Here is a 22,084-nt window from a genome sequence, read left to right as displayed (position 1 = left end):
AAAAAAAAAAAAACACGTCCATGTCGACTTCATCTTCCTAAAGTTTCGCTATTCCAAACACCGAAAGTCTTTTCCCCACCCAGAGTCCTGCTCACATTTCCTGCGATCCACCAAATCTGCTGCCAAGTTAGCTCTCACCCAACACAAACTCTCCTGATTCTGATCTCAAAAGAAATATTAAGCAGACTGAAGGTGAGAGAAAAAAATATAAATATATTTATATATATATATATATATATATATATACCCTATTGGGTTCTGTGGTGTGCTGCCTATTCCTCGTATTCAGTTTTGGCGTTGTCAATCACACATGAAATATTCATGTGAACAGAAACTCCACTTCTTTTTTTTTTCTCACCTAAAATAAAAGAAAAAGAAACAACGATTCTCCTTTTATATTCTTATTTCTCTTACTTCACTCATCCCAGAGAGTGGTATAAGAAATGGAATTCACCTATCAAACCTATTTTTTTTTTTTTTTATTGTAAAAGGGAGGCAAATGCATTGATAATCTCTTCATTTTGCTTTTTGAAGTAATCAATATTTTCCTCTTTTCCTTCCACAGGATCCCTAAATTTCATCTCAGTAAGACCTGTGTAAACATGCGGTATCTTTTCACGGATGTAGTTCCAGGTAATCTTGTGATCACCTGCAGATTCCGCCACAACACGTTGGCCTTCTTCGTAGAATGTAACGATATTCCTCAGCATCCAGCATGTTTTGTACAATGGGCAAAATTTATCATATGGAGTAAAGGCGTTTTGTTGTAAGAACTCCTCACGAATAAGTTTAGCAGTTTCCAAAATAATTTTGTCTGACTCAGAAAGAGAATCTTTACCGACAAGTTGCACAATTTCTTGAAGTTCCTCTTCACGTTGTAAAATCTCCGCAACAACAGAGCGAAGACGCATATAATCTGGATCAAATGTATTAAAAAATGGTTCAAGCACTTTTAAATACTTAGAGTACGAAATAAGCCAATTTACTGAGGGAAAGTGCTTCCGTTGTGCCAGTCTCTTCTCAAGTCCCCAGAAGACTTGAACAATACCAAGTGTAGCAGAAGTCACAGGATCAGAAAAGTCACCACCTGGTGGAGAAACAGCACCAACAATAGTAACAGAACCCTCACGTTTAGGACCACCAATGCAAGTAACACGACCAGCACGTTCATAGAAAGAAGCCAGACGGGCACTGAGATAAGCTGGATAACCACCATCTGCAGGCATTTCAGCCAAACGTCCAGAAATTTCTCGAAGAGCTTCTGCCCAACGTGAGGTTGAATCCGCCATCATAGCAATATGTTTACCCATATCACGGTAGTATTCAGCCAAGGTAATACCAGTATAAATGGAAGCTTCACGAGCAGCTACAGGCATATTAGAAGTATTAGCTACCAGACATGTACGTTTCATAATAGATTCCTCACGACCGTCAATAACTGTAGTAAGAGTAGGGAAATCCATTAAGACTTCTGCCATTTCATTACCGCGCTCTCCACATCCCACGTAAATAACAGCATCACTGTTAGAATACTTTGATAGTGCTTGGCTAATAACAGTTTTACCGCAACCAAAAGCACCAGGAATAGCGCAGGTACCACCTTGAACAGAAGGGAATAAAGCGTCCAATACACGTTGACCAGTAAGAAGAGGGTGATTACCTGACTCTTTTACTGCCACAGGACGTGGTGTACGAACAGGCCAGCGATGCATCAGTTTAAGAAATTTCTTTTTACCATTGTGTTCCAACTCCACAATTTCATCTTGGAGTGTATAATTACCTGCAGGTTGAACAGATGTAATTCGTCCTTGTACATTTGGTGGGACCATAATAGAATGGTTGTACATCAGTGAGTTTTCCACTACTGATCCAAGGATATCACCACCTGTAACAAGATCACCAACCTTAACACGTGGTTTAAAATCCCATTGCTTATGTTCATCAAGAGCCTTTACTTGAACACCCTTTGGAATAAACACATTTTCCACCATACGGTAAATAGTATCCAGTGGACGTTGAATTCCATCAAATATCTCGGACATAATACCAGGACCAAGTTCAAGGGAAAGAGGTTTACCAGTACAATAAACCGGATCACCAACCGTGAGACCGTCTGTCTCCTCATACACCTGAATTGTTGCGGTGTCACCCTCAAGCCGAATGATTTCTCCAACAAGTCGAAAAGATCCCACCTGCACAAGTTCGTACATTGCGCTTCCACTCATATTTTCCGCAATAACGACGGGGCCAGAGACGGCTTTCACAGAACCCATGCGACTCTCCGCCTCATACGGATTGTAATCACGTTTCATGTCTTCTCAAGATACTTTGAGCAAAACAAGAAAATAATACAATATTATTACTATTATTATATCGCAAATAAGGAAAAAAAAAAAAAAAATGTACGGTCCTGAATTTCTTACGAAGAAATACTATTTCAAAACAACAGAAAAAAGATTTAATAAGGGAAACAAAAAGAAAAAAAAGTTACTAGAGAAAAATACAATGAAAGAAGAATTTTTTTTTTTTTTAATGATATGTTTCTTCATATTTAACACTAATAGAAAAATCCGTACTCCGCTACCTACTAGGCATTTCAAATGCCCTTAATATGGGGCTACGTTCGTGGGTGTCACATAAACACAGTAGAAGAAAAAGACACACATGAGACGCCCTTTGGACCTTGATAAATTGCTACGCAATTTTCTTTTTTTTTTTTTTGTTTTTTTTTTATATTGGGTATTTTTTTTTTTCGCAAAAAGAAAAAAAAACTATATTCTATCAGTCAGCTTTAATTGCCCCATATATCGTTCTTACAAAAAAGGCAGACGCGAAAAAGCCCATTGTTCCCATCACCATACCAATAAGAAGTGAAACTCCCGTTGTATACAAGCAGAAAAGTATCATTGAAAGAATTTGACGAATCTCGAGCACAGAAAAAAGGTAGACAAGACTGTACCCAAAGAAGTACAAACCACAGCTACCTGAAGAAAGAAAACTACCCCACCACCATTGATAATCTTCTTCAGAGAGCATAGTGTATGTAACGACCACTGCCACTTCTGCACATATAAAAGCAATAACCACTCCAATACCTGCAAGGAAGCCGAAATAGTGAAACGGTTCGCCCTTCCAGAATGATCCAAGAATATATACAACCTCCACAAAGGCAGCAGTAAAAGGGACAAGACCACCTCCTAGTACGTAGAGAATTCGTTTATTAAGACTTCTCTCCGTAACCATGCGTGGGATACTACCAACTTTAGTCGGTACAGACAACACTTCTGCATGAAAACCTGCAGAAAGACCCAAAAATGCAAGTGGTATAGGTACAGCAACCCATAATAAGAGAACTCCTACAAGTGTTCCAAATGGAAGTGCTGTACTGGCGTGTTTTGTCCAACTTATAAAGTTTCCCAAAAGATATCCCAATAACATGCATCCAGGTACCAACGTAACTGCAGCAAAACCGTTCTTCCAGCTTTGCTTACGGAAAAACTTTAACATCCTTCCAGCCACATATCCAGAAATACAACTTGCAAAACAGAAAAATATAATGAGACTTGTTAATAAATTACCTCGCTGTGATGGATGTAAAACTCCCAAAAAAGCTGAAAGTACAGTAACAAGAGCCATCAGTAGCATTTGAGACCCTGTAGAAATAAAAGCTGTAAGGAGTAGAGAATATGGAGGAGTTCGAAATACATCCCCACGTACAAGTTTCCATCCAGATTCTTCTTGAGCATCTTCTGTCAAATCAGCATCACCGTAAATAAGTAGATCCTTGCGGACAGTTCGTGCCAAAACAATCATAACAAGAATTCCCAAGAAACTCAGTAATGCAAGAGAATTTAAAATTGCCATCCAGTGACCCCTTTTCGTTGCAGAACGTCCCGCACGTGCGTAGAGATCCCACCTTGTCGTAAGAAAACTCTCATCGTTATCCATTTCCCATGAAACAGAGTAAGAGTACGTAATTTCTTTATCATCAGATGTAACGGGTGGAGGTGTTTCGGCTGATATAGAATCATGAGAAGGACATCCAGATTCACTCTTTACTGAGGATGGTGTCACATAAAATCCTGTAATTGAGTAACCACCCATCTCTAAAGGAACGTATGTTACTGTAAAGTGAAGATGATTATTTATTAGTACTTTTGACAAGACACTGGCCTTCTTTGATACTCCAAGTCTGTAACCAAGGCGTGGACGTCTACTTAAGCTGTTAAGACGAGACTTTTCCAAGAGCGGAAGTCCTGCAAGAAACATATGGGCACGGTAATATTGGTCAATCAGTTTTGAAAGATGTTTCATATCCGATTTTTCATATTTTACAGTACATACAAATTGGCAAGAAACATTTCTGCCAACTGTAACAGAATACTCAGAAGGTAAAATACGATTACCAAGAATAATCTCTCCGAGGTTTTCCTTTACTCGTTCATCATGCATACGCTGTTTATCCGGTTGGCAAGTTTTCACGGAGTAAAAATCAAACGGTAGTAAACCTCTCTGAGAAGTCAAGGAATTTACGGTGATTGGGATCTCCGTGCCCGGTTGATAGGCAACAACAGAAGGTAAATTCCCAAATAGAGCGCATGAACCCCCACGTGCAGAGACAAGCAGAAGAAGTACCGTGAAAAAACACGAATATGCGAGAAAATTTGGGATTTTTTTCCTCATACCCATTCTTTCTCTTCAATTAAATTTTTTTAAGCTGAAGATCTTTAGTCCAAGAAATACAATATACATGATACAAATACAAAGAGTAAGAAAAAGAAAAAGAAAAAGAAAAAGAAGAAAAAGAATGATGAAAAGTAAAATAACAAGAACCACTCATCAAGAACATTTATTGCATTTTCCTTGTTGCTAATGCAGCCAACAGATCACTAGAAAGACATAACAACAAAACAAAATAAAATAAAATCAACACACCAGTGTGTACAGTACCTGTCACCTAGAAGTTCTAGTATGGGATCATTGCCTCGTAGTCAGCAGTGCGACGGGCAAGGACCTCAACGTTCTTTGGGCGCACAATATGACCGTTACGGCTGCTCTTCTTGGCCTTTGGCAGTGGCTTGCCCGCCTTCTTCGCAGCCTGGAAGGCAACAAAGTCCTTCTGCTTCTGCTTGAACGCCTCCTGGCAACGTGACTTGCGAACGTGCTCGAAGCGCACGCAGATGCGCTTGCGGATGGTGCGGTTGCGGACTGGCTTGTTCACAATAACGCCAACACCGCGGGGAGTGACGTTCCACACGATGCCTGTGCGGCCGTGGTAGTACTTGTGCGGCATGCCAGCGCGCACGGCGGAGTCCGCCACGACATCGACGTAGTCGCCGACCTTGAAGTTTGTGAGGATGGTGCTCACGGAGGGCACGCCGTGCTTGCGGAACTTCTTCGCGAAGAGGTGGCGGGTGCCACACTTGTAACCGTAGGAGTGAACCATCTTCGGCTATTCCTGTGTGTAGCTGCAAATCGGTAAGGGTGTTAAAAGAGGAGAAGAGATAGTTGGTTCAAAGTTGGAATTGCATAGTGTTTGCTCAAACATCAAGCAAGGAAATACCGTAATAAAGTATAGAAAGAAGTATCAAGATTATATATACAGAGACATCTAGAACCATATCTACAGATAAATATGTTAAGTTTAAAACAATATAAAAACGCAAAACAAGGTATGCGTTTTTTCTTTTTTTTTGTTTTACGTCAAAAAAATGAAGTCAAAATTGCATCCCAGGTCAACGTTAACAGTAATTACTCACTATAGTGGAAACCCCACAAAAAAAAAAAAAATCTTTTTTTTTTTTCTCTTGTTGAAGTGTCTCTTCAAAGAAAAAAAAAAAACATAATATCACGAAAATTCTTTTTTATCATTTTATTTTTCTTTCCTGACATTTTCAAACCACTTATTGTCCATTATTACCATCTCTGGGAGGAGGTAGTTTCTGGTCAACACCTTCTGGTGCACCTTGCCTATCGAAATTCTCTTCACCCGGAGCATCAAAATTTGTAGTTCCATCCTCATTTGGGGTTTCATCATTGCAAACTAGTTCACCAACACGTTTCCGATTAACTTGCCGCCTGTAATGAAGAAACAACATTCCTGATCCCACCATTATCACCAACACACCCAGCACAACAAGAGTGATGGTAAGAGCTTGGTTTTCTTTCTTTTCTTTTTTTTTCATACAAGACTGAATATCGTTCCAGGTATCAGAAAACATTGAACAGGCGCTTAGTGTGCGACACCATGAATCACATTCACCACCAGGAAATAGAGCGTGATTCTCTACACCACCACCGTGCAGTGTAACATACTGTGCCCAGGTAGTATTGTCAGTTATGAGTCGCTTTGCCGCACTTCGAATTGATGAGATATTGTTTAAATTACCAAAAACATCTTCTACACGAAGACCATTGGACCATTTTGAGTTAGAAAGAAATCGCTGCATAAGGCTATTCAGTCCCCAAGTGTTATCATCAAATTGTGCAACCATGTAAGAAGGAATATTTTTATATATAGGTGTTACAGCTGGAATAACATATGATGGAACACCATTTTCAAGAGCTTGAAGGGAAAAAAGATGAGTGTGTCCGAACAATTGTATCATTACAGTAGAAGAATAATTTTTCATTAAAGTGTTGTAACGACTCTGATAATTTGGTTTCCAGTACATATCCTCCTTAACAGAGCGTAACTTTTTGGCAGTAAGAACACCCCATACATTGATGTAGGGAGGAATATGACTCAAGATTATCACTTTTGAGTTTGCCAACCGTGCCTCTTCAAGCTGTGTACTGAGAAATTCAAACTGTCCGCATGGATCCTTCTCGTCGTCTGGAATGGAAGGTTTCAAACTGAAGCACCAGATAAGTGTGTGCAGAACAATTACTCTGAGAGTTGGTGAAACAATACGAATGTAGTATGCGCATTTCTCAAATTGTTGTGCTTCTTCCTTGCCAAGAAGGTTATGTCTTTGCAAGATTCCAGACTCCTCCGAGATAAATACATTTGATCCTTCAGTCGTGTTAAAAGTGTAATTTGGTACCATGTCATTGTTTCCCATAGCAGCCACAACTTTTGGGGTATTATTTCCATCGCTCGAATGTACAGCAGCAAGACTTTGGGAAAGAAAATCAAATGTATCATTTAAAGAAAGCCCACTAACATCAAAATGGTGTCTCTGTAAATCGCCTGACAAATAAGTATACGTTGAATTCTGTATCGTCATATCTGTGCAGAGTGATGTGATGAGGTCCTTTGGTGCATCGCATCCTGATGTGCCGAGAGGAGGACTGCTTATATTATCTATACAAGGACCGTATGCGTTTGCCAAACCATAGGCCGGATCGTAGTGTGTATCCGATATTAAGTTCACCTGCACAGCACAACACCAACCCGAAAGAAAGAAAAGTGCCAACAAAAGCATCAATAGAAATAATGTTGAGGTTGCAAGAGGTTTGTGCATCATTCTTGTTCTTTCCATTATGATGAGTTAAGCTATTATGGCAACTTGAAGCGGGGAAAGAAATTAAAAAAGTGAAAGAAGAAAGAAAAAGAAAAAAAAAAACATCATCAACTTTTGAATAGTACATCACCACAATCAGTTAAGCATTCTGTCTTTCTTTTTTCTTTTTTACCTTTTACTCTCACCATGGATAAAAATTGCAACTATTACATATACAAAGTTAACTTCGCCCATTTACACAAACACGTACACATGCTACCATCATTTTTCATTTCTTTTTTTTTTTCCCCTCCAGGTCACTGTACTTCGTGTCTACGGTTTCACCAAGGAAAAATAAAGAGGGAACAGAATGAGTGGGAGAGATGGGAAAATTCAAGTAAATAGGTTTTCAAGATACTCTATATACAGTAAAACAAGTATACGGGCCTTGCAGTGCATAAATAAACACTCTTGGAATGAAAAAGATATACAAAGAAATCAAAATGTGTGAAACACAAAGTTTTCACTTACCTGTGTCAATGATAGGCATCAAGTGATAATTAAAAGAAAAAAAAAAAGGAGATGATGCTACTATCTGAAAACTCCTTCTGTTGAGTGGCTCGCAAAAAGACCATGTCGCCCTTTACTCGTCTCCAAGACCAATGGTGGTTCAAAGACGATACTATAGTGTGAAAAAATGTAGGCGAACGCCAGAATTATAGATGATACACCAAATCCAGTGAACACAATTGCTAAAATCAATCCAACTTTCTGAGAAGGTAAGTCAAGAGAAGCACAGTGTGCAATATCATCTTTATCATAGTAAAGTGATGAACATACAATAAGTCGTCGACACCACATGTCACATGTCTCCCTATCGGTCAAGAAACGCCCACCGAGTCTTAATTTTGCCAATCGCTCCCACTGCGCCGCATCATTCACAATAGACATGTGATCCTTCTGCGAGTGTTCGCCCAATCCCCTGAGCGGCACTGTGATGGCGTCCTCCAAATTCTCACCGTCCACCCACGTGCCATTCTCGTGAAGATACCGCTGGCGCATTGCGACAACGCGGCCAGTGATGGGATCGAGTGTGGCCCGCATGTACGACGGGTTACTTCCCCGCAGTGGTGAGACCGAGGGAATTATGTAAAGCGGCGGGCCAACTGTGTTGGAGGCGACAAAGCCAAATGTATTTGTGTGGCCAAAGATCTGTGCCGCTACAGTAAAGCGATATGCAGCGATAATGCGGAAGTAGGCTTCACGGAAATCTTCACGCCAGTAGTAGGCGGCATCTTTAACACTTTTCCTACGTAAAGCATCAGCAACGTTAAGAACAGGAGGTGTATCACCAAGAATAATGACATTTCGACCACGTTGTGTAGCCTGTTCAATAGCACTTTCTAGAAATGGAAACTGGCCACAGGGATCTACATCACCCACTCCTAATGACGGACGTAATGAAGTAGACCACAAAATGGTATTTAGAGAAATTACTCGGAGTTTTGTACCACTTAAATCTCGGTAGTAAAAACCACAACTTAACATCCTACTGTACTCCGTAGAAGTTAAAAGTCCACTTGAAAGCATCTTATCTAAAAGTCGTTCATAGAACGGTTGTTTCCCATCAGGTGTAAATGTACCAGAAGGAATAAAATCAGTTTCTCCAAGAGCTAATTGAGTTGAAGATAATCCATCTTCATCTCCAGCTGTCGCATTCACTTGAGCTGTCATGGACAGAACATCAATCACCTCATTCATCATAAGTTGAATTTCATGGGTTGTTGTGGTCTCAGCACCGTGACGAAGCAAACCACCTGTAAACAACGTAAACTTTCCTTTCCACTTGGATATATCTTCCATAACGGATTGTATGAGTGTTAAGGGAGAATCACAACCAGGTGTTGTCATGGACTGTTGACCTTGATTGCAGACACCATACCCACCCGGTCTACCAAATAACAGATCATAATGTAGATCAGCAACCAACATCAAGGATACCTTAGGAAGCCCCTCCTTAAGTGGAAGAGTAGACGAACACAACCCTACCCGAGGGAAGGGTTGAAGTAGCAACACAGACACAATCAACAATATCAAAGGATACATAATCTCCAGGGTTAAAATTAATATCAAGTTCAACGGCGAAAAAAAAAATGCTACAAAGATTTATACTATACTATATATGTATTTTTTTTCTTTTTCTCCTCGAATTCGTTATATATATATATATATATATATATAACGTCTACTTTTTGAGAATATCCCTATCAAAGAACATTTACAATTTAGCAAATAAATAAGAGAAATAACACATATATTGTAAAATACAAATTGAAAAATAGTCAGAAGCAGCATTATTATTATTATAAAACAACTCAGGCACAGTAGTTATGAAAAAAAAAACAGCAAATAAATAAACAAAGAGAAAGGATCACAGAATACAGTAGATATCAAGATATAAATACGATAAATCGATAATAAAATAATTAAAAAAAAAAAAATACGTACTTCCCTACTAGGTATCCGATAAAATAGTTTATTCACACCTCAACTAGAAACAAGAAAAAGAAGGGGTACCGAAAGCAAAATATTCGAATGATCAAATAAGGAACTGCTACTCCCCTGTATCTTTTTTTGTATTATTTGATTTCCCAACCAAATAAAAAAAAGGGGTAACAATGAAAATAAAAACGAAAATAAATAATAAATAAAATAACAACAATAATAATAATAATAATAATAATAATAATATCGTTCATCTTTTTAATTAGGGTTTTTTTGAGTTAGACATGTAAACAGCAAGCAGACTTCGCAAATCTCGAATCTCACGCTTAAGCATTGATGACTCTGCCTGCGCTTGAGTCAGACGATTTCCTGCCTTTTCGAGGTCTTCCCTGAGATTCTGCATAGCGACATCTTGTTCGCCTATACACAGTGGAATATCAGGAACTGCCAACTCCCTAAGTTGAAGCTTCTCAACAGTAGTTTCCAGCATTTCAACCCTTTGACGTAATACCCTAATCACATAACAGGCCTTGTCATACTCTGCCATTAATTCATCCTTCACCGCGCACAAATTTGCCATATTCTGTTGACTATCCCGATAATCTTCTTGTAAGCGTATCAATTCAGCAGACGGGACAGTATCAGAATGATTATGGTGTGTTGAAGACAATACCACTTGACCCGATGACTGTTCTGATCTCTCAGATAAACGGGTATCATGGGATTTCATACTATCTTGAAATTCTTCAGTCTGGATTGCCGCTTCACTTCTTTTAGTCCGTTTCAGCTCAATAGATTTGTATAGTTCCTCTATCTCTGCCATACGCTCCCTCAGGGTGAGAGTTTGTGAATTAAATTTCGCTTCAGTATTATCTCGTTCTGTCATCACCATCTTCAATTGCTGCTGAAGTCTGGTAATGGTGGTTTCCATTTCAGCTATTTGTTCCTCATACTTTATTTTTGTCTTGGTGACATTCTCGCGTTCACATTCTAGCTCTCGAACCATATTAGATATTGTCGTTTCTTGCTGCTTCTTTAAATGAAGTGTTTTCACTTCATGTTCACTCATCATTGCGGCAACATGTACACGCATGTCATCTAAGTGAATTCTCATTCCTTGCAGTTCCAAATCATATTGCTGTCGCATATCAGCAAATTTGTTTAACAATTGTGTATTCTCAGACTGAAGTTTTTCATTCCTTTGTGAATAGTTTTCCACAGTAGAAAATGCCTCTTTTAGTTGTTTCTCCATCTGAGAAAGCTGGACCATAAGGTCCTTGTTTGCAGAGTTTACTACCTCAATAAGACGATGGTGTTCTTCCTGACGAATCAAAGCCTCATCTTTCCCTTTATTTCTTGACTCTTCATCACGAACTTGTTGTAAACGAGTTATTTCCTGAACTGCATGTAATGCCGCAGAGCGTGCAACTTCCATTACTTTTTCTGTTTCCTCTTCCCAACGCTTTTCAGTCTCGAGTGCGACAAGTCTTCGGTGAGTGTCTAATTCTTTTTCCAATAGTTTCTCTTCAAAAAGAATTCGTTGTTGTTGTTTTTGAAACTCCCGCTCACGCAAGATCTGTTCTACCCCCATCATTTCCGTACGTCCACGTGTCAAAGACTCTGAATTGGAGAATGGAAACAATAATGGTGAAGAAATCTTTTGCGACTCAAGAAGGGTGGATGATACAAGTTCAGATAATTTAGGCGTTACTGTTACTTTTTCTTGTACAGGTGTAATAGATGTTTGACCCGGGTCAGAGGCCAACGCTACTTCTGGTGTCAGAAACACTTCTTCTGCTTCTTGTGACTCTGAAAAAGGTGTTGCGCTCCGTGGTTCAGAGATACATGATACCTCCTTCTTATCATTGTTATTATTATTATTATTATTATTATTATTATTATTATTATTATTATTATTATTATTATTCATAGTCTCAAGTGGTTCCTCGTTACTCACAGTGGAACCTGTTGACTGTTTTTCTGCATCACTACTTATAAATGGTATTACTGGGAAGTATTCCTCCTCTGCTACAATCTTGTAAGGATATAAATTATTATTTGAATTAATTCTATTATATCCTTCATTTGGTTGTGCTTCTTCAGAGGTTAGATTATTTTCCGCCTCGTTTTCATTGGCTTTTATTTCCATTTCTTTCCCTCCAAGTATCTTCTCTTCGTCATTGTCATGTAATGAATTTATTTCATCCCAGACATTATCCTCTTCATGTGTTACAGTTAAGTTCTGAAGATTAACAAGTTGTGTCATCTCCTCTGTGTCAACTTCTGGACCGTAGTAAGAAACAAGGAGTTCAAGAAGTTGCAACTCAGCTCCCTTGTGTCTCATTAATACGGTATCAACGTCAAAACTACGTTTCGTATCATACCTTAAAAACTGACATCGTATACGATGAATAATTTGATCAAGTGAATCGCTTTCCTTGATAAACTCAGGACCAAACTTTTCTTGTACTGCGACAAGAAGTTCTTCTTCTCGTCCCTTGTACTGATCCATTAATTCTTCACATGATAAAATTTTAGTTGGTTGGTACTGAGCATAAATAGCGCGGATTCGTTCCCGTATTGTACGTGGTCGCCGACCACCGTACTCCTTTTGTAATTCCTGAAGGAGTCCAATTTCATTTCCACGCCATTGCATGAGGAGGTTATCTATTTCACTCAACATTGATGTATCATATTGTTTCAAGTACATTTCTGTAATCTCCATAATCTCATTTTGTGTAGGTGGTTTCGAACCGTATTGAATAGAAAGTGTATTAAGGAGTTCTTGTTCTTTTCCCCTATTATTTTGAAGAGCATCCACGTAAGAAGGACCAATACTGTAATAATCGTACAACTGTCTTACGGCATCACAAAAATCCCAGATAGGTGGTAAACGTGTTACCTGCCCATCGGTCTCACAGTTAATATACAAAAATCGATTTTTTGCAGCATTGTAAACTGGACGCCAGCAATGGATTTGTAACGGTTCAAATGGTAAATTTTGCGGGACGTACTCTTCACCCTTCTCTGATTGCTGCAATTTATACACAGTTCGCAGGCATTCCACAGTTGCAGGTGGTGTGGGTGTCTCTTCCGTGTCTATTTTGTTGGACTCTTCGGCAGGGGCGGCGTCTGGGTCGGGCAGTTCCCACGACTTTGCCTTTGAGAGGACGTTGACGTAAAACTCCTGCCCGCTGGCGGGGTCCAACTTGACGAGGAACGTGAGGGCCAAATTTGTGGGCTGCGAGCGCGGGGCGAGGCACGGCCGGCCCTGCACCTCACACACAATATACCGCGTGGAGCCGGCGGTGCGGGGCGACAAGGCCGTCACGGTGGGCATTACGGTTCTCGGTTCTTCACGGGATCCGCTAGTGCAGACAACACAACCAGAAGAAAGATAAAGAAGAAAGATAAAGAAGAGCGAAAGGGAGAGGGAAAGCATACGAAAATACAGTAAAGACACAGAGAAAACAAAAAGAAAGAAAAAGAAACAAATAAATAAATAGAAATATACACACGAACATTAATGGATATCTTATCATTTACCTTTTCCGTCAATATTAAAGTACGTCATTACCTCCCCTAGAAAGAAAACAGCAAAAAGAAAAAAAAAATTGGAAAGTAAACGTATTTTTTCGTATTCATAACCTTTTATTTATTTATTTGTTTGTTGTTGTCATTATTGTTTTTTTCTTTTTTTTTCTTTTCTTACCACACGTAAGAGTTCTCATTTTCCAAAGAAATCGATGTATCCATTTGACGTAGTTCATTTAGAACATCGTACAACGCTAACTCCGCAGCAACGTGTTCTCGTATTCGCTCAAGGCTCGGCCAAACATGCCTCTCACCACGTAAGATATATTGCTGTACAATTTTAATTGTTGTTGGATGGAAAATCCCAAAGATATCTGACCATGAGGAAGCAGGAAACAATTTGATCACATCATCAGAGTCAAGATTATCGTTAGAGAAAAATACCCATACAAATTTTTGGAGTGGTGTAAAAGAAACTAAATACGAAGCAAAACGCCACCACTCTTCTGAAACAGCATGACCCAGACGAGCTACCAAAGAGGTGCGATCAACAAGTCGTAAAAATGGTAACCGAGTAGCTGAACATTCTGAGACAATAAAACAATTAATATGAAAAAGTTCACGCATTCGTTTAAGTCCATCAATTTTCCCATCGGGTCTTTTACCTATAGCCCCCATTACAGGTGGATCATATCGTACAATATCCCCATTGAGATCTTTTGCCATTAGAGGATAGCGTTGAAATATAAGAGGAACAGAACCGAAAGAAGCTGCTGCTGCACTGTAGACAAGAACGTTAGGGGCTGTTAAGTAGTTAAGTAGTCTTAAAGGTGGAGCAGTAGTACCACTTACATCACCCCCTTCAGGTGTGTACTCAATATTAAGTACTCGTCCAGTTAGTTGATATGCCTCAAGAAACGTTAACTCACCTATGTTAGATTTCATAAATTCTACAAGAATACCTATATCCATAAAATGAGATTCTTTCCAAAAACGACGCCAGCGTCGAGCAAATGAATCAGTACTTTTGCCTTTAAAAGCGCAGAAATCAATAACATTTAGGTCGAATACATCTGTCAAGTCCTTTTTACAACACAAGAGAGCTGCTACCACTGCACCGGTTCGTTCTCCATAGAAAAAACGAGGTAACAAATCAGCTTTCCAAAGTGCCTCAGCAACACCCATGTGAAATGGTCCAAATACAATACCTCCGTTAAAAACCAGAGCTGTACTACCGTATACACGTGTCACCTCTACTAATGTATCATACTTTTTACGAGGACTCAAAGAAGTATCATGAGCGAGACTTCGAATAAGGAAAACTAATAATGAATTATATGCTTCAATAACTGCCTTTGTTCCTGAACGGTACATATAAAGATTAGGGTTCATTATACCATAAACAGAACGTTGAAGTCCAGTAGAAAGGACACTCAAAAGTGTCGCTGTATCACCTCTCTTTTTAACATCTGCTAGTAGTTGAATACGATCAACTAGACCTTCAACATTCATATATCGTGGTTCATCTTTAAGACGCCACTCTTGAAAACCTTCTATTTCATCTAATTGACGGGCTATAACTATCCACTCAGAATATGTCTTGGCTACAGCGGCTCTTTTTTCCAAGGCCGAGTGGGTCAGCGAACCCAGAGGAATATCAAGTACGCCAGCAACAATTTCCCATAGGATACCCATAAACCACCAAAATATCCATCCCAATCGTTGAAAAAAACCTCCGTGCATCTTCCATAAATATTTAAAAAAAGAGGTTTTTTTTTTTCCTTTTTTCTTCCGATTACAGGAAACTATCGTCTAAAGGATAAAATGAGAAAAAAAAAAGGGTGGAAACCATATATCTAATTCAAATATAATAATAATAATAATAATAATAATAATAATAAAATAATAGTGAGGAACAAACGAAAAAGAAAGAAATAACAAGAACAAAAAAAAATGTAGTTTTTTTGCTACAAATCCAAATCATACTGAATAAATAAACAAATAAAAAATAAAATAAAAACTGTAACCACGCTACACATCTCACTCATAATGTTTTTGGAAGTTTCTCTTCTTCAGTATTGATTCCATCATCTAGCAAATGCATTGAATATTCAACCCCACCCATTGTACCGTGGTTTGCACTACCTTCCATTATCCGTCCAGTTCGTGGGCTAATAGGGTGATCATACATAGAGTCAAGCTCCGCCGCATACGCCACACCACTCTCCTGCAATGCTCCTTGCATTTTGTGGTACGGACGAGGGTATGGAATGCGGTAGTGAACACCAATCTCATACCGCATTTCTGCTTCACGTAATTTTCGTTGAATAACACTCACGTCAGTGATGTTTTTATTTTCTCGGAAAAGACGTCTTGTCTCTTCTAAAACGTACAAGGCATCGTCGTCCGTCTCCCAAGGTACAGAAAACGCTACTTTTAGAAATCTTCGATACCATGAAATAACTTCACCTCGGTAAGGGTTGTGCCGGAGAAAAGTCTCCTTGGCTCCCGAAGAAATTACCATAACAAAGTCTGTCCCGCGTCTCCCCTTATTTCAAGCCCAAGAAATAATTTAAAAAGAAAGAAAGATATTAATAAAACAACATCCAAAGAAAAAAAGAAGGAAAACAATAATTTAAACACAGACATATGTCTGTAAATATAATAACCCCAGTTTTTAAGCAAAAAAAAGGAAAAACTCATTATCTCTCAGATTTTGTAGATTCTATAAGTAGTAGTAGAAAAAACCTGTCAACCGTAATCATTTTCTTCGTCATTTAATGCCACTTGGTCACGTAACATCTACCTCCACTATTAACCATTGTTTTAAAAAACAGGAAAAGAAAACGAAAGGCGACAAAAACGAGTCTTCTTCTTCAACAATGATATTTACAAAAATAACAAGAGTAATGATTACAATAACAAAAATGAAACAGCATCAAGGTCCAGAAGCTCTGTTACATACAAGAACTCAACACGAGTCTCACCTCTGCCTGGTGAGCCTCTCTCATGAGAAAAAGTTGCTTCAAACGAAACAAAGGGGGAGTAAAAAGTATTCTCCAGAGAAATTTCAAAAAAAAAAAAAAAACATGTATTTATTACTCTCTCCAGTTGACCTTTTTCAAATATTAGCGTATGATTAGTGTTCTTTTTTTCTGGTATATTATTTTTTTTCTCCTCGAAAAGCAAAAAAAACGGCGTTCCGCACAACCTCACCACCTTTTCTTTCTCTCTTTCTTTTTATTTATTTATTTCTTTCTTTCTGTGTGCGTGTGAGAGAGAGAGAAAAAGAAACAGATATGTACACGCACACATTTAGAGAAAAAAAAAATTTTTGAAGGAAAAGGAAGGCACGAGAGAAGTCTGAAGTCTTACAAAATAAGGTATACAAATTGTGTGAAAGAAAGTCTCTCCAACTCCAGCAACTCTTTTGTTCAAGAAAAAAAAAGCGAAAATAAAAAACAAATGTTTGTCTTTCGGTTTCTATTTTTATTTCTTCTCGTGGGTCCTCATTTTTATTTATATATGTATGTATGTATTTATTTATTTATTTTCTTTTTCATCGAAGGTTTTTCCTTCCTCATGTCTTTCTCCCTCCACACACGCACACACATACACATGTAGACATCCTTCGTATTATTGTTATTATTATGATTATTATTTTATCTACTACTACCTCTAAGTGCAACACATCATCCCCTTTACGATTATGTACGCAGTACCGGGGGTTCGCCATTCAACCGCACGCCCCACTGGCGAATGACGACAGAAGCAGCCGCATGACCGGCCGCCACGCAGGCGTCAATGGCGGGATTTTGGGCGTACTGCGCGAGAAACCCGCCGACGAAGGCGTCGCCCGCGCCCGTGAGGTCGACGATGTGCGCCTCCTCTACGTGCGGCACGTCATACGCGACGACTCCGTTGTCATCGGCGACGAGTGTTGCGTCACCCCCGCACGTCGCCACGACGAGGCACGGCCGTGAGGCGTTCCGCTTCAGCAGTCGCACGGTCCGCAGGAGCGTCTTTCGTATGTCCCCCGCCATCTCTGCGCCCCACATCACTGTACCGAAGGTAGCAAAGTCATCTTTACAACCGAAGAGAATGTCAATATACGGAAGAAGCAAGTTCAATCGGTCACCAAAAGCGGAACTGATGTATGGGGCACTCAAGTTGAAACAAAACAACTTTCCTTCTCTAAACGCATGCTCCGCAACCAATAAGATATTATCAGGACTAGAAATAGTGTTAAGAAAAAAACCTTCAGCGTAGAATATAGAAGCCATTTGAATGGCATCCGCCACATCCGTACTTTGCATATGCGCAAGTGAAACTCTAGTGGCAGCACCCAAGTTTGCTAACATAGCTCGCTCCTTCTTGACCACAAGTGCCGCACAAGTCCCAGAAGGAACGTCCTCATGATACTCAAACAAGTGTTGCACTCCTGCTGTATCCAAAGCCTCTGTAAATAGCTTCTGGAACTGATCGCAACCCATTGCACCTACACAACAGACACCCATTTCAGGGCAAATCCATTTCATCGTACGGGCTGCGTTCATAGCAGCACCTCCAGGATGGTACATGGTGTCTTTGGCGTCTAATAATTTTGTGAATATTGGCAGCTGCTCAGGTGTTGCTAGATCCACGCTACCCTCACGAATCCCATGGTGTGCCAAAAGTTCCTCGGAAGCTAACGCCGACATATCCAAAAGAGGATGCCCAAAAAAGACTGCAGAAACAGAACGACCTTGTGGCATTGCAGTGCGTGTTTTGGCCATTTCGAATGCAATACGGTTATTCTCTTTTTAAAGAAAAAAAAAATGAAAAAAAAAACATTTATAATTAGAACAACAAGAAAAACGAAATAAATAGAAAGAAACAAAGGAGATTAACAGAATTAGGAAACATTCACATCTTTTTTTTTTTCTTTTCAATCATCATCACAGCATTCCCAACGATCAGCAAGAAAAACTATAGTAGAATGGGGAGAAAATCTCATTGTCTCATGTATACTACCCCATTAAAAGAACTCGTACATCTAGAATTTAAAAAGAAGGAAGGAAACCAATAATAGTAAAAAAAAAAAAAACTGAACGATATATAATAAAGTAAATATGGAAGAATAATAAGAAGAAAAGGTACACTAGAGAGGCATCTATAGATCACTCAACTTATTTCCTTTTTTTTTCCTATTAAGTTTAATAATCTTATCCTATAGATGTATCTGGTACTTCACTCGGAAAAATGGACGTACGACAATCTTTGCATACCTTGGATTTCATCATATAAAGATTCTCACGTGCTTTCTGAAGTTCTGCGTTAAGTTGTTGAACTGTTGCAGACTGTTTAGTTGACTCTTCAAAAGCTTCATCTTTACGTTTAGCATAGGATGACCTTGCAAATTCATCCTCATCCTCTAATTGTTGTAAAGATTGTCCCATCACTTGATTCTGTTTTTCTACTACAAGGGCATTATTTTTAAGGCGCTGAACCTTTTCTTGTAATATTGATAACTCCGTCTTTAATTTTCCATGTTCCTGTGTCATTTCTTGACGAGTGGTAAGAAGATCTTCCGTTTTTGCGTGAAGTTCTTTTGCCTGCCATAGATTTTGACGACCAGTTAAATTTTTTTCATTGGAAACTGCATTTTGTAATCGGGTCATTTCCTCTTCAGCTCTTGTAATTTGAAGTTGTAGTTCCAACAACATAGCAGACATTTGTTTCTTCATTTCCACTAACTCTGTTGTTTTTTTATTAATTTCATCATCAAGCTGAGTAGATTCATGTTGAAGGTAGTTGATTGTACGTTCCTGTTGCCTAGTCGTTTGTTCTAACGCCACTGTTTCTGCCTCCAATGTGAGGCGCTCGCAACCTAACTTCTCCACTTTTTTCTGTAGTCCTGAAGACTTATTGGTATAGTTAAGAACCTCTTTGGTGAGTTCGTCTAATGAAGTGATCTTCTTGTCAATGATATCCTGAAGACCCTTTATTTTCGCAGTGTCATCCGGTATCAATTTCTCTAGTGTGGAGATCTTATTTAGGGTATCAGTGTACTGCGCATCTAGTTTGTTCTGTGTACTTTGCAGCTCTGTACGTTCCTTAAGCAATGCGTCCTTCTCCCGCCGCAATTCATCCACTACCTCTGTCAGTCGTTTATTCGTCAACTCCATTTCTGTGCAGCGCACGGCGAGTTGGCGGTGGTCACGCTCCAACTCGGCCGTCGCGTCCATCACGTCCCGCTCCCGCTGGGCGCTGGTGGGATCGGTGCCCCCGGCCGCCCCCGCCGCCTCCACCAGCCGCTGGAGTTCAGTGGCCTCCGCCCGCCGTGCGGCCTCCCGCTGCTGCAACCCGGCGATCGCCTCCGTGGCCCGCGCCAAGATGAGCAGCGGGTCGTGCTTGAGCGCCTCGAACTCCCCCCGCGAGAGCAGCGGTGCGGTGTAGTCCCCGTTCATGAACACTGGCAGCCCTCACCTCCCCCGCGATCTCCACAACAAACAGTCTCACACCCTTTCGGACCTGGCAAAAAAAAAAAAAAATGGTGCAATGACAGAGCAAGAAGAAGAAGAAAAAACAGATAAAGGAGAAACCAGAAGAGTCAAAGAGAAAAAATAAATAAATAAATAAAGCCCAAGAAAACATTTACTTTTCTTTTTTTTTTTCTTTTCGTTTTGTACTTTGATATAACTACAAGAATAGAAAGAGTTGGACGACCCACTCACAGTAGAACCGCAAAAAAAAAAAAGAAAAGTTCACGCGCTTCCCCTCAAAATTGAACCACGCATACTAGCGGGGAAAGAAAAGAAATAAATAAAAAAGAAAAGCAAACTTGCACGCAACCTACAAGATACCGTTTTGAAGGGTTTGAAATTGATCATAACGCCTTGTGCGCCAATTATCAACACTTCCCATAATAAGTTCCTTCACGTATAAAGCAAAATCAGCTTCAGTCTCCAAATCAAAACGAAAACGAGAACGAAGTTGCTGAACAGCTGCAATAGGATCACTACCAAAACAAGGCATGGTATTGTAAGGGGTCATAAGTGACACAAGAGCCAAAATCTCGTCTGCACGGTCACGAATTGCAACCATTCCTTGATACATAAGTACTTTAAAATAATTAAATGCAGCGCTACCTACACCACCCATAACTTCTAGTAAATCTTGTGAAAGTTTAAAAGGGGCTGATTCAAAATTTATTCCTCCAGGTGATGTAACAAGCATGAAACCAAAGTCTATATGAACTAAATGTCCTTCGCTTGTAACCATAAGATTACCATTATGTCGGTCCTTAATCTGAAGCATATAAGAGACAATGCTATAACCAGCCATTGTTTCCACAAAATTTCGTTGTGCATTAAGGTATGTCTCAGAGTCTTTTGCTCCGAAAGCCTCATTAAAAAATTCTGCAAGATAAGATACTTGACAAGCTTTTTTAATCCCATCAATAGAGCAAGCAACATCTATACACTCAATAATTCCAGAATCCACGCTAATAGAAAGAGCATGATACGGATAAACCGAGCAAGTTAGTCCAGCTTCTTTCCATATTCTGTTAAACATATCAATCAACTGTAAAGCAAACTCTTCTTGTCGTAAATCGTCTCCAGCTTTAACAATAATAGAGGCTATACCCCATCCTGGATGATTTCCAAATATAGATTTTTTGCGTATGCGTGCAAGACGATCTTCTGGTATTTCACCAAAAGCACACTGAAGTGTCTCCAAGGAGCCATTTCCTTCTATTACACGCTTTTTATTTACCTCCCCTTGATTTTCATTATTTTCAGTAGAATATGATGTACTTAATAACTCATCAGAATCAGGAGAAATTTTGAATTTACCATTAGGTAGTCGTAACTTTGAAGAAGTTGGATCATTCATAGTTGCTGTTTCATCAAGTATAACTTCACATCGCAAGAGAAATGGTGCTCGTTCCCTAGATGAAAAAACTACACAATCATCAACTGCAATATTTACAATCCATTTGACTGGATCTGAACTATTACCTAAGGGGAATATAAGAGATTGTGTTCTCAATAACTCATTAATCTCACGTAATCTAATTTTCAATTCTGTTTGACGTCTTTGTTTATCGGTAAAATTACGTAGATAATTTCCCAAATTAGTGATAACATTGAAAAACATTCTCTCATCATTGTACAGCTTTAAACGCATCTCTTTTTGCGCAATCTCTGCCTCAGTCACTTCGTCATCATTTCCTTTTCTAGCAGCACCTTTGCGGTTAATAGCAAAGCTCTCTATCTTATCCTGAATCTCTCTTACACGGTCCCCTAGTCCAAAGGTGTTATATGTCCCCAAGACGGAGTCCACTGTCCATCCTAGTCTAAGTGCTGCACTAAATGATTGTCCTGCAAGCCATAGCATAAAGTTACGCAAAAGGTTTTGAACTTCCGTTTCACCATGTGTTATACAGACGTGCGAAACTTGAAGAAGGGCATCTTCGAGCGTCTGAAGGGGAGTATCATAAAGTTTGTTGACAAAAAGAACCTGTTCTCCAAAGGATACATTGGACAAGTTAAGTAACCCCTCCATTAGCTCTCGTTGATATTTAGACGAGACATATGACGATTTCATCCCTCTGA

At 39.4% G+C, this 22,084-nt stretch overlaps 11 protein-coding genes across 11 annotated transcripts; all 11 read right to left on the bottom strand.

Annotated features, from left to right (window-relative positions):
* Positions 1–479: 479 nt before the first annotated feature.
* On the bottom strand, positions 480–2,312 carry TM35_000016550 (putative V-type ATPase, A subunit; the record flags this gene model as incomplete). Its single annotated transcript, XM_029021336.1, has 1 exon — positions 480–2,312. One exon carries the CDS (start codon positions 2,310–2,312, stop codon positions 480–482), a length of 1,833 nt encoding a protein of 610 aa, XP_028887844.1.
* A 469-nt stretch (positions 2,313–2,781) lies between these two features.
* On the bottom strand, positions 2,782–4,689 carry TM35_000016540 (endosomal integral membrane protein; the record flags this gene model as incomplete). Its single annotated transcript, XM_029021335.1, has 1 exon — positions 2,782–4,689. The coding sequence occupies one exon, from the start codon at positions 4,687–4,689 to the stop codon at positions 2,782–2,784; it is 1,908 nt and encodes a 635-aa protein (XP_028887843.1).
* A 277-nt stretch (positions 4,690–4,966) lies between these two features.
* On the bottom strand, positions 4,967–5,446 carry TM35_000016530 (ribosomal protein L21E (60S); the record flags this gene model as incomplete). The annotated part of the gene is made up of 1 exon (XM_029021334.1): positions 4,967–5,446. The coding sequence occupies one exon, from the start codon at positions 5,444–5,446 to the stop codon at positions 4,967–4,969; it is 480 nt and encodes a 159-aa protein (XP_028887842.1).
* Positions 5,447–5,903: 457 nt separating this feature from the next.
* Positions 5,904–7,466, bottom strand: TM35_000016520 (beta-fructofuranosidase-like protein; the record flags this gene model as incomplete). The annotated part of the gene is made up of 1 exon (XM_029021333.1): positions 5,904–7,466. The coding sequence occupies one exon, from the start codon at positions 7,464–7,466 to the stop codon at positions 5,904–5,906; it is 1,563 nt and encodes a 520-aa protein (XP_028887841.1).
* Positions 7,467–8,036: 570 nt separating this feature from the next.
* Positions 8,037–9,437, bottom strand: TM35_000016510 (beta-fructofuranosidase-like protein; the record flags this gene model as incomplete). Its single annotated transcript, XM_029021332.1, has 1 exon — positions 8,037–9,437. The coding sequence occupies one exon, from the start codon at positions 9,435–9,437 to the stop codon at positions 8,037–8,039; it is 1,401 nt and encodes a 466-aa protein (XP_028887840.1).
* A 775-nt stretch (positions 9,438–10,212) lies between these two features.
* On the bottom strand, positions 10,213–13,290 carry TM35_000016500 (uncharacterized protein; the record flags this gene model as incomplete). Its single annotated transcript, XM_029021331.1, has 1 exon — positions 10,213–13,290. One exon carries the CDS (start codon positions 13,288–13,290, stop codon positions 10,213–10,215), a length of 3,078 nt encoding a protein of 1,025 aa, XP_028887839.1.
* A 368-nt stretch (positions 13,291–13,658) lies between these two features.
* Positions 13,659–15,227, bottom strand: TM35_000016490 (patatin family phospholipase; the record flags this gene model as incomplete). The annotated part of the gene is made up of 1 exon (XM_029021330.1): positions 13,659–15,227. One exon carries the CDS (start codon positions 15,225–15,227, stop codon positions 13,659–13,661), a length of 1,569 nt encoding a protein of 522 aa, XP_028887838.1.
* Positions 15,228–15,528: 301 nt separating this feature from the next.
* TM35_000016480 (LYR motif containing protein 1) lies at positions 15,529–16,008 on the bottom strand (the record flags this gene model as incomplete). The annotated part of the gene is made up of 1 exon (XM_029021329.1): positions 15,529–16,008. The coding sequence occupies one exon, from the start codon at positions 16,006–16,008 to the stop codon at positions 15,529–15,531; it is 480 nt and encodes a 159-aa protein (XP_028887837.1).
* A 1,183-nt stretch (positions 16,009–17,191) lies between these two features.
* On the bottom strand, positions 17,192–18,259 carry TM35_000016470 (putative adenosine kinase; the record flags this gene model as incomplete). Its single annotated transcript, XM_029021328.1, has 1 exon — positions 17,192–18,259. One exon carries the CDS (start codon positions 18,257–18,259, stop codon positions 17,192–17,194), a length of 1,068 nt encoding a protein of 355 aa, XP_028887836.1.
* Positions 18,260–18,688: 429 nt separating this feature from the next.
* TM35_000016460 (uncharacterized protein) lies at positions 18,689–19,933 on the bottom strand (the record flags this gene model as incomplete). The annotated part of the gene is made up of 1 exon (XM_029021327.1): positions 18,689–19,933. The coding sequence occupies one exon, from the start codon at positions 19,931–19,933 to the stop codon at positions 18,689–18,691; it is 1,245 nt and encodes a 414-aa protein (XP_028887835.1).
* A 385-nt stretch (positions 19,934–20,318) lies between these two features.
* On the bottom strand, positions 20,319–22,034 carry TM35_000016450 (putative phosphatidylinositol 4-kinase; the record flags this gene model as incomplete). Its single annotated transcript, XM_029021326.1, has 1 exon — positions 20,319–22,034. The coding sequence occupies one exon, from the start codon at positions 22,032–22,034 to the stop codon at positions 20,319–20,321; it is 1,716 nt and encodes a 571-aa protein (XP_028887834.1).
* Positions 22,035–22,084: the final 50 nt, after the last annotated feature.

This window comes from Trypanosoma theileri, assembly GCF_002087225.1.
Source record: "Trypanosoma theileri isolate Edinburgh chromosome Unknown TM35_Tth_1_V1, whole genome shotgun sequence".
NCBI lineage: Eukaryota > Euglenozoa > Kinetoplastea > Trypanosomatida > Trypanosomatidae > Trypanosoma > Trypanosoma theileri.
This window is presented reverse-complemented; position numbering and strand designations above follow the sequence as displayed.